At 43.2% G+C, this 11,518-nt stretch overlaps 1 protein-coding gene across 3 annotated transcripts in view; it reads left to right on the forward strand.

Moving 5' to 3' along the window:
* Positions 1 to 8,475, forward strand: part of LOC116842180 (RB1-inducible coiled-coil protein 1) — a 62,399-nt gene extending 53,924 nt beyond the window's left edge. For all 3 annotated transcript variants that reach the window (XM_032810982.1, XM_032810984.1, XM_032810983.1), the window contains exons 7-10: positions 809 to 1,549; positions 1,659 to 1,949; positions 2,039 to 2,875; positions 3,003 to 8,475. In XM_032810982.1, the coding sequence (XP_032666873.1) occupies positions 809 to 1,549; positions 1,659 to 1,949; positions 2,039 to 2,875; positions 3,003 to 3,107 (1,974 nt within the window). In that variant the 3' untranslated portion in view covers positions 3,108 to 8,475. The remainder of the gene's footprint in view (positions 1 to 808; positions 1,550 to 1,658; positions 1,950 to 2,038; positions 2,876 to 3,002) is intronic.
* The last annotated feature ends 3,043 nt before the right edge of the window (positions 8,476 to 11,518 follow it).

The raw sequence follows: 11,518 nt of genomic DNA on the forward strand, positions 1-11,518 counted from the left end.
TCTCTCTCTCTCTCTCTCTCTCTCTCTCTCTCTTTCTCTCTCCTCTCCCCTCTACACTCCATCTCTACACCTTATCCTTTCTGCTGTCGCGCATTGAGGTAGACTTCGAAAGTGTCGCTCGGTACTCCATCAGGCTCGTAGCTGATTTTACTGGTAGCTGATTTGCTTATTTCATTTATGATTTTTATTTATAATTTTTATTTATAATTGTATTTATAATTTTCGTTATATCATTATCATTGCATATGCAATCGAGCTATTTAGCGCTGGCTGTATGCAAGCAACTAGTCCCCGTGAGATATGGGTATGTATCGCTTGATTTGCGTTTCCAAATGTTTGAATCTATCGTGTTGCCATGATTTTTTGTGTGCTGCTTGTAAAAATACATTATTAGCATTATTAGCGATCGAATGAGCGCGCGCGTACGCGTGTGGTGCGTGTGTGTGCATCTTAATTTTTACAGGATAGCTGCCGTCGCACTCGTTTCCCAGTCCTTCGAACCCATTGAACCCACACATTCCTTCAGAACCCATTGAACTCAACCACACGATCGCTTTCACAAAGACATCCATGTTAAATTTAATCAAAAGATCAAATAAGATAAAGGAGAAATGGTTGTTGTGATTTCGCGCGTCACGCGAAATCCGATGTTCGTGGGTCTCTGATAAAATTATGAAAGAACCTGGAGATTTTCTAATACCCCCCGCACGGATTCTCCTCGACTGTGAATAGATCGAGGACAATTCGTACCACAAAGTGTGACTTCGAGATCGCTCATAGGAATGTTTTTGGCGCTTGGGCGTTTCAGGAGAACCTTGGTAACACGCGCGAGGAAGTGGAAAGATTGCGATCCATTTTGAAGACCATGAAAGCGGTTATGTCTGAGGCGTTGAGTTCTGTTCGGCACGAACTCGCGATTCTGCGCGAACAGTCCGACGAAGACAAGAGCAATCTCGCCGAAATGACGGAGCGAGTTCGAGTGGCGCTGTCCTTGTACTCGCAGGAATGCAACCGGCGTCTGCAGGAACGCGAGCAAGAACTGATGGTCGATCACGAGCTCGAGCTGGCCGAGATCAAGAAAGTAATGCAGAGCCGCGAGGAGGAAATCGACACGATCAAGCGTAATCTTATGGAGAAGGAAACTGAATTGGCGGAACACGAGCGACTGGCCGCCACGATGCGTCAGAAGCTGGAGGACGAACAGATCGAGTTGGGCAACTTGCAGACCCGTCTGCACCAGCAGCTCGAGAGTGAGCTGGAGCAGGCGCGCATAGACAAGGAGGAGGCTGTGAAAAAGGCGAACGATGAAAGATTTCTCGAGATCGCGTCTTTGACAAATTCCTTGACGCAGTGTCAAAAGCGTATCGAGGAACTCGAGAAAGATCTGGCCACTGCTCGCAGCGATCAGGAGAGAATGGTGCAGGAGGCGACCGACAAGTTCCAGCTAGAATACAAAACTGAGCTAGAGACGCTCCGGAGTCGCTTCAAACTCATGGCCGCTTCTACCATGGAAAGGAGTCCCAGTGATTGTAGTCTGGAGAAGATCGAGGTAAGCAGCGTTGCTCTCCGATATGTTTCGCTCGGTATTAGAAATCAAGTGAGAATTTAAAGATGTAGGGAATAACCCCGGTCTCCTCTAATTTCTTGATTTTTTTCAGCGGGCGGATGTTATCGAGCTTGCGAATCATGAGGCGATCTTGGCACAAACGAAGGAAGATATGAAATTGGAGAATGCCGCGGCGCTTCGCACTGCCATCGAAAAAGAGAGAGCCGATTGCATGACAAAATTGGATAACGAATTGAGAGTGGCGACCCAAATGGTGGAGGAGAAGGACAGAGAGCTGAAGATGTGCAGGATGAGAGAAGTCGCACTGATTGAACGGTATAAGAACACGATACGACTACTGACCAAGTCGGAGAACGTGCATCGGCAAACGTTGAAAGACAAGGTAATATGTCGCATATTAAAAATGTGTGACTGCATAGATTTTTATACCTCAAGTCGACTGTCGTGCATTCTAACTTCTTTTGTACGTAGGTAGAGATACTCGAGACGGATAAAACTTGGCGGGAGAACAAACTGGAGAAAAAGCTGCGAGCGATCCTTGAGAGCGACACCGTTGCCTACGCAGAGTCTGCGGTACACGAAGATTTTACCTATGAACGATTGGACAGCAATCAAGGCGATCTGGAGGAAGTACTCAAGGGTGCGGAGAGTGAGAAGTATGAAGTAGAGGTCTCTGAGTCAAAGAAAGTGCGATTGGAGGCTGATGATGACGAGCTGGCCCGGCTTTCTCGGCGACTCGAGATCCTCGAGAACGATAACAAGAGATTGTCTGCGGAATTGGTGACGATTCATCAGAGTAAAATTGCGGCCGAAGCGAAAATGGAGTCTCTGATGACTGACAAGGTTCGTCTGGAGATCGAGTTGGTGAAAGAAAGAACCAAGAGGATCTTTGGCGTCGATGCATTGTCATCAGAGAGTCGCGATAAGGAGATGAACGCGTCGGTCGCGGTGGTCTCGGAATCAAGCTCGGGCTCGAGCCGAGATGCGGCTACCAGTCCGGAACCGAGCAGACGATCATCTTCCAAATCATGCTTCCACTCGTCGCAGATGCGTAAGAAGATCGAGGAGGGCATGGCGAAGATCGCGCAGCTGGGTGTCGTTACTGTCACCAGTTGCAACCCTGGCGATGTGGTGGTTGTATTCTGGGATCCAGCGCACGGTAATTACGCGGTGTACCAGGAATCGCCGACGCTGTATTTCCTCCATTCGGACTATGTGGACACGTTGGACGTGAGGATGAACTCAAATGGGTCTCGAAAGTGTGTTCTCGCCGAGGTGATCGATAAGGAGTATTGTCACGCGAGAAAGGTAAGGCTGTTGTTAACCGAGCCACGATGGCCATGTCACGACGATGAATCGCGTGCGCACTCGCGATGATAAAAGTCAAAGATTACTGTACAAACAAAGTAATTCTCTTTTGTTGGTCGATTTTCAGAGGGAGAATCGGTATCATGTTCCGCTCGGCACGAAGTTCTACCGGGTGCGCGTGAAGCCAGTAGCCGACGACACGGGCTCGTTGGCGAAGAGTCAGCTACCGTAATTTTACGTTCCGACTAAGCGTCGAGAATCCCTTGATTCTTGCCTAGTACAAGCGCTGTGATCGAGGGTTTGCGTCGGAAGGCCGCGCTCGTTAAGGGGACCAGCGACCTGGAATGCAAATCCCGAACTTACGTCTCCGCGAACATCCGGAAACCTCGGATCTAGGCCAAAACCTGCCAGAGCCTCTAGACGCATCCTTGATGTCGATGATTTTCAGGATGATGGTCCACGGCAAGAGGTATGCGCAAGTTGGGTAATATGGAAATGAGACGGAAGGATGCGCCGGCGTTTTATTGTGATATAAGTAATTTTTAAACGAGTGTGAAACATATTTGCCGAATGCTGTGGTTAGCTGTGAAGCGCGCGCGTAAACGACATTTGTATTCAATTTTCCTTTTTTTTTTTCATAAACGAGGAGAACAAAAGAGACGTGAAGCGTCGCTGACGATTCTCTCCTTCGATGATTCGATAAGTTGATTATTGTATGTGTGCTGCATTGTGTGAGAGAAAAAGAGGAGATAGGAAGAGAGAGAATATGTGTGTATGTATAAATTTAATTTCTAGACTATATAGACACGCGCGATGCGGAAAGACGAAGACGTGTCCGTTGAAGTAAAATACATTTTCTTCTCTCCGCATTCCGACGATTATCTTTGCACTGTATGAGACAAAACAACGTAGTTGTAAGTTTTACAAAAACCTATATATTGCGGAGAGCACCAGGCTTCACGGTGAAATCGTAACGTTGATTAGGATAAAACTGACCTTTAACCTAGTTAAATGTTTACGTTTTACTGAAGTCTGGTGCGCGCGCGCGCGATTTGTATGTGTGATATACATGCATATATAATCGCATTAAATTAATTAATTAATCAATTAATTATTATTAGTTAATAAACACACGCATCTCTCTATATATGAATGTATATACATATACCGTTGCAATACCTGCGTACGAAAATCTCATAGGTCCTAAGGCGGGGCTAAGATTTTGTAAAGTGAAACGGAAAAAAAGCAGAGTCTCGTAATCGTGTTGTGCAATTTTGCAGCAAGGCATACCTAGCACCGTTAGATCCTCTATTTATACGAAGAGATTGTGTCGCGCGATTACTTCCGACGATTCTCTCGACGATGCCTCGCGAGTCTTAACAGTCTTCGTCGCGAGTCGCCCTCTCGTTCCTTTTCACAGCGGACGAACGCGCTTTCGTTTCTCTCTTCTTTCGTATCCACCGCTGTCTCCTCGTAGTGACGAGTTTGGGAGGTAGGTGCATATATGTAAGTTTCGATGTGTTTCATTTCGGTGTGAAAGGAACTTTAAGCTACGCAGTGAGGGGGAATGTATGTACTTCTTCAATCTCTCCTTCGTATGCAGTTCTCGAGCGTTAGTTGAAGCAGTCGGAGAATCGACGTGAGACGTACCTCCGCGTAGAACGAATTTTATAAATATACGTGTACACACACACACACACACACCCACACACATATATTCTATATATATATATATATATATATATATATATATATATATATATATATATATGTGTGTATATATATATATATATATATTATACCCTTTTCTATCGTTTGATTGGTATGTCCATGCCGCCACCACCGTCAGTATGCTCGACGGCACACGCGATGGGTGGCTTGCGGAGCGTCGCTCTGTGGTAAGCTCCTTCAGTTTGCAGCATTAACTTGTAAACCACTAAGCATCGCTACTACCTATCGTTTTCCGCGACACGTAAGACACTCATAGTACAGTACAATAGCTGTGATCGTTAGCTTGACGTTTTCACTTCTACTTAGTCGTTAATTAAACTTAATTCCTTCTTGCGATGTCGCGCGACGAGACTCGCGCCCTTCTGCCGTTCTGCCGACGGGGGTGTTATCTCCTTTCCTGTACCCTGAGGAAGAACGGAGACAGCGAAGAGCGCGAGACCGAATCTTCCCGAGGCACCAGAGGCGACGATTTCCAAATGGTGCAGAAACTTGGAACGTCGCTGACAGACGGTTCACAAAATATGCTGATACGTAAGATAAACTGTTCGGTAGGCTTCTCTCAAGGGGAGGACGCGCCTGCTTTTGGCGTGTCGCGGAGTAGATAACCGCGTAATAATCACCCCTTCGTCTCTTCGACTTGAACGCATACATGCACGCAAGACAATGGACCTTCGATACTCATCCCCGAAGACCAGCCGACCAATTAACCAATCAACCAACAGACAGACAGACAGACAGACGGATCGACAGATGAGCATCTGCTTTCACCCTCGGAAGCACCGTTTCTCCTCTCACCGTCGCCGGCGAATTCATCGTTCGGCTGTGCGAAGTCGCGCACGGAGGCGACGAGCTCCTCTCTACGTCGAGGTGACGCGATCGGCTGCGTCACAGAAGAAACGATGACAATACGAGCAACGCGTTTTACTGCCACCACGACGACGAGAGATCGCAACTCGATCTCAGTTCGAATCGTCGTCGTAGAATCGATCTCCGTATGACTTCTGTGCTTGGTTCACACGCGCACACCCGCGGTTCCTACTAGACCAGACTCTCAATAGCTTCAATAGTTGATCGCCCGGAAGAGGACACCTTCCGGGCGCGTGTGGCGGCCCAGATATCACTTCGAAAGCAAAGTATCTCCTTTTTTCCTCTATTTTCCTGATAAACTTCGCTCGCTGTCGCGTGCCCCCACCCATCGCTCTCTTCTTTAGACACGTTTGCAAGTTGGTGAGCCAATGATCCTCTTTATCGCGCACGTCTGGACGCAAACAGTAAATCTGATCGATTCCCGTACGAAACAGAGCGGAATTTGTTTGCGACATACATACCATCCGCACTTCCATTGCACTCGCGGAAGTTGAGTCGTTATTGTCGGCTGAAGTCAAACTTCAGGCTACATTCGAGCTATGTAACTAAGCCTAATCTACAATGTGTTCTTTGCTTCCTGCTTCTTGTTTTTTGTCTTTTTCTGTCTTAAGCCTGATTTACAATGTGCTCTTTGCTTCCTGTTTCTTATTCTCTGTCTTTTCTTTAGTTTAAGGTTTGAGTCAGAAAAAGACAGAAGAAAAAACAGAACGCAAACTGCATATTGTAGATCAGGCTTTAGGATTTGGGTCAGAAAGAGATAAAGAGAAAGAAACAGGAAGCAAAGGACATATCGTAGATTAAGCTTTATATCTGGAGAAAAGAGAAAGAAAGAAAGATAGTCGAGGAGTTTGTCACTACCAACACGTGTGTATGTATATAGGTGTGTCTCCACGCGATAACGTGATATTAATTAATTCGCACCTTAGAAGAATCGGCGAGGAGGAGGCTTTCACTGCAACATCGACGGCGGTTAGTCGATGTTGCAAGCCGCACCTTCGCCAAGAGCCTCGAGAATTCACCCGCGTAAATGGCCGTCTACGTTACAGTGGAGTAAGTTTGGCACAAGAAACAAGGGTAGAAATAAGAAACAACATTAACTTATTTCGCTTGCGCCTATACTCCAGCTCCCTTGCGCTGAAAATATCTTTGTATAGCATATTTCGGTGTAAAGAAGTTTAAACGCGTATATAAGTGAAATAAATTAGCTACATTTCTCACTGTTGTTCTTACTTCATACGTTGAGCTTATTTCATGTATCGTAGACGAGTCTTAACGTGCAGCTACAGTTAACAATCCTTTCGCGCCACCTTGGCACCGGATAAAGGAAGCGGCGGTGCTTTGAAGCAAGCAAGTAAATCAAGCGAAAAAGCTCGTGATCGACTAACTCCAATTTTTCGTCCCTATAGAGGATACTTTAAAGAGATTATCTCTTGTTACTCGAGATATTTTTATCGGTGGGAGAGGCGGAGGAAGGTTTGCGCGTATAATTGCGATTAGATGATTAGTCGGGCTGTAATAAGCTTCGCTGAGTTATTATCAGTCGGCTCCCGTAGACAATGTATATTACAGCCCTATTTTGATTTCGACGAATCGTGAGAACCTGAATATCAAAGCAATGTGCCTGTGTATCGTATAAGTGTATCACTCACACCGGAACGCTCGTGTGCCCGATCGAGGGGGCGATCGATCTTGCTCTCGGCTGGAAGTACTCGCTGGAACGGCGCTCCACACTAAGGACGATTCAGGACAGTCGCGCGAGTGTCCTGTAATTTCGTACCGTTGTTAAAACTCACCCTCGCGCAGTAGCTAATCGCGTAAGATAAATTAAAAGAGACGAAGGAAAAAGAGAAAAAAAGAAGAAGTTTTCCGACAAAATGGACCAGCATCGGCGACTTTTTCAAGTACGACCTTTTAGACTAATGAAGCGCGAGTTATAGAGAGGCTTCGCGTTTTTATCCTCGTAGCGACCCTTAATTAGCGAGGTTTGCTTTCCTCGTACGCTTATGTGAACGAAGAGTGAAAGGCATCCAGAAAGAATTGGAGCTTTGTTTTGTATTCGGCTACGATAGATCTCTCCTAAATAAACTGAATTTGTAAGGTCAGTGTTTTGCGATTAAGATTAGATTGTAACACTGTAGGAGTTATTGGCTTCGGAAGTGAACTGTATGAGCAAAACGTCTGTTCTTGTTAACTGAACTGATGCAATAAGTTAGAGCGAAATAAAATATATTTGTCTCGCTCTGGCTTGTTTTACCGGTGCGGTCGAGACGGTTCAGCTAAAAAGAACAGATCTGAAGTGTTGTCGAAATTGGTCCGCGGTATCTCCCAATTGATTTTACGATCAGCGACTCAATGGCAATTGATTTTTACTATCAAATTAGATTAAATTAACGTAAAAGAAGAAGAGGAACGCGCGAACGGTGCGTATTAAATTGGACGAAGCTTGCGTTTTATAATCGGAAAGGTTGCAACGGCGCGAGATCAGCCGCTGATCGGGGAGGTAAGGATACCGTTTTCGCGATCCGCTTCAAGGATCACGCGATCCATAGTCGCGAATGCATAATATAAATCAGTATATGAGCTCGGCTGTGCGACAGCTCGTCATGACTCGAGAACTGGTCCTATCCTGCTCCATTGCGTACGTGAATCGACGCCGAAGGGAATCGTCGAAATCCCGTCAGCGCGCGCGCGCTTATCACTTCGGCGACACCTTCATGTCGCATTATCATTTGGATCCTTCATCCTGACCAGCCTGCGATCGCGCGGACGAGCTTCGCAACCGTTCCGTACGTGCGTCCCGTTACGAGCGCGCGCGCACGCACTCGTAAGAGATACAACTAAGGAGGATAATGCACACGTGTAATCGAGAAAGTGTAATGCATAGGTACACGCATTATAATAAAATAATATTGCATAACATACATAACAATTGTGATCGTGAGAGTATCTGTTACGAATAAATCAATTACAAATAAATCATGTGACTTTTTTCCAGCTACGTTGATGCGACTGTGTTCTTTCATCCCAACCACTCTCTTGAGGCTCTCTCCTGCGTTCGAAACATCTAGAGAATACAAGAGAGGAAGTCAGAAGATTATTTTATTTTCAAATAAAAAAATGCAATCTCAAACTATATGCCAAAATATTAAAGATCAGAAAACTGTGTAAATCAGTTGCTAAACTATACGCCAAAATATTCAAGATCAGAAAACTGTGTAAATCAGAAAACTTTTCTGTTTGTTTAAGAATAGACACTAAATTTTACGAAAGATATTTATGTGAACATTATGTATCGGCGACGATTGTGTGATTTTTCACGTTGCTTTTTATTTCATTTATTTTTGATGATATGTCCACAGCATCAAGGTCACACTTGTCACAATGAAGTCACACTAATGTCATGCTGATGTACGAATATCCGTTTTATCATAGGTGTGATATCACTATAATATCAATGGCTGCATTTAGCAGACTCAACAGTTGCACAACAGTTGAGTAATTTGTCAATGTAATTGGTCTAGATTTAGGGATCTAATAGCAAGAACCAATAATCGTTGATTGCTCACTGAGCGCTTTTTCTACTGAATGCGCCCATTATGACATGAAATTTCCAGTCAAACAATTTTATCTTATAATGATGTCAATTTTATTATTTTTTTTATTTATGGCATTATCTGTGATAAAGCGGACATTCGCATATCATCATGACATTGCTGTTGACTTCATTGTGACGAGTGTGACCTTGATTCTATGTGGGTCGCGCATCAGTATCGCGTATCAGTAGTAGATAAAAACTTTTGTAGGTAGAATATTGACTTTTTGCAAAGTTTGACAAATTTGACATTATAAATACTTTTACGCAGTAAGAGTACGTGCGAACATGAACTGGAACATTGCCAAAATAATACTAATGTGACAAAAGCATTTATAATTTTGAGTAGTCAGTACGATGTAATTTGCAGAAAAATTTAATATTTTAATGGCAAAGTTCTCAAATATGTAACTTAGTAGATATACTAGTATATATACACATTAAATATTGAAATTAACTAACTTTCAACTAAATATCGACATTCAAACTCAAGACTGGAACCATGTTACCTTTTTGCCCAACAAATACCGAGATGTTATTTTTTTGACTAACAATTTTCTACTCAACATCAACAGATGGCGCAACGTGTTCTTTTAAAGTCGACTTTCATGATATTTGTTCTTTTATAATTTTTGCCTATTATATATTTTTTAATACATATATTTTTATTTGTATTCCATATTTAACTACTTGTTAAATAAGCCGTGGAAACGTGCGTACTTTTTGACGTCGCAGCCTTTTTATTCTCGATTGCATTTCTCGCGCATTTCTTAGCAATCACTAAAGATATCAAGGTAACACCAAGGGCACTATCAAGAGCCTCACAATTCATTTTATTGGAATTGGTAGTTTATAGTAATATGAATAATATCGGAGACTCGAAACACCTCGGTTCGAATCCCGGCTTATTAGTTTAGCTGAGACTCGAAATACCTCGGTTCGAATCCTGACTTAAGGGGATGCTGAAGTGGACGACAAACTTACTAAGCGTTGATAACATAGAAATGATTAAAACGATTGAAACGTAGAAAATGTTATCTTTATTTACCGATGTAACTAGGATTCATAAATGCCTTTATATTTCCGGTATCTAGAGAACTGGACTTTTTCGATCTGGCGCATCGTTTCTCAGTAAGCGTAAATCGTGACTGTTAGTTGTCGGTTCTTTCAGTAACTAACAATACTTGACGAGTATTCAGCAATGATCTGAGCGAGTTATAGTATATCGCTTTGATACACGCGCGACGCGAATCGAAGTCTATATAATAATATCCGGTAGTATCAATTAATTACACACAACAGCAAGACGAGGTAAGGAAATCGTCGTAACGGCACGCTCGAATTGCTTCCCAATACGCAATAAAAATAATTAAATGACAACCGAATAAAGAAGTAATAATACTCGAGTAATAAATGGATGATGATATTATTTGATCGGTATTGAGGAACTCGACCGCGACGTTTCTTTATCTAACAAGTGAAAAAATAAATGAAACGCGGTAATTATCTGTCACCGTAAAGTGATGCAATACCTGCTTGCGTAAGGAGTACACGTCTTAATTTATCTTAATTATCGCCTCAATTATCGCGAAGTCGAAACACGGTATTAAAAATCGGCACGGAATAGTATAGAAAATAATGCGGCAGCTCGCGATGTGCTTGTTTCGATGGTTGAGAGTATATGGCGTGACGCTCGAGTACGTGCTCGCGTACGCGTGTTTACATGACCCGGCCGCGCGTCTCTCCTCGCCGCTCAGTCAGCGGGTCGTTACGACGGTACGTTTACCTGGCTTTGTGGAGCCTACAGTTTTTGTTAGAGCCGTTGTCTAGGTATTGTTATTACCGATTATTCGATTATCATTATTTCGTTATTATCCACTCGCGGATATTATCACACGATTGTCGAGCAGATATTATTATCACTACCATTTAATACTCGAGTATTAATATTCGAATATTAATACTCGAATATTAAATGGTGATAATAATATCTGCTTGACGATCGTGTGATAATATCCGCGAGTGGATAATAACGGAATAACAATGACCGAATAATCGGTAATAACAATGAATAATAATAACTGGGCAACGGCAATAATAATTGATTAAAGACGAGGTAAAGAAATTGTCGTAACGGCACACCCGCGTTGCTTTCCTATGCGTAATAGCAATAATTAAACAATAACCGAATAAATTAAATAATAATCGAAAAAAGAAGTAATAATACTTAAATATAAAATGGTAGTGATAATAATATCTGTTCGACAATCGTATGATAATATCCACGAATAGATAATAACTAAATAATGATGATCGAATAATCGGTAATAACAATACTTGGGCAACGGTTCTAACAAAAACTCTAGGCTCCACAAAAGCTAGGGTAAACATACCGTCGTATGTTTACCCTATGCCAGCTTGTGCCGCTGACTGTGCGGAGCGTCGGGGAGCGA

The sequence above is a fragment of the Odontomachus brunneus genome, unplaced genomic scaffold, assembly GCF_010583005.1.
Source record: "Odontomachus brunneus isolate Ranch 3 - 2012 unplaced genomic scaffold, Obru_v1 Obru_scaffold_022, whole genome shotgun sequence".
Taxonomy (NCBI): Eukaryota; Metazoa; Arthropoda; class Insecta; order Hymenoptera; family Formicidae; genus Odontomachus; species Odontomachus brunneus.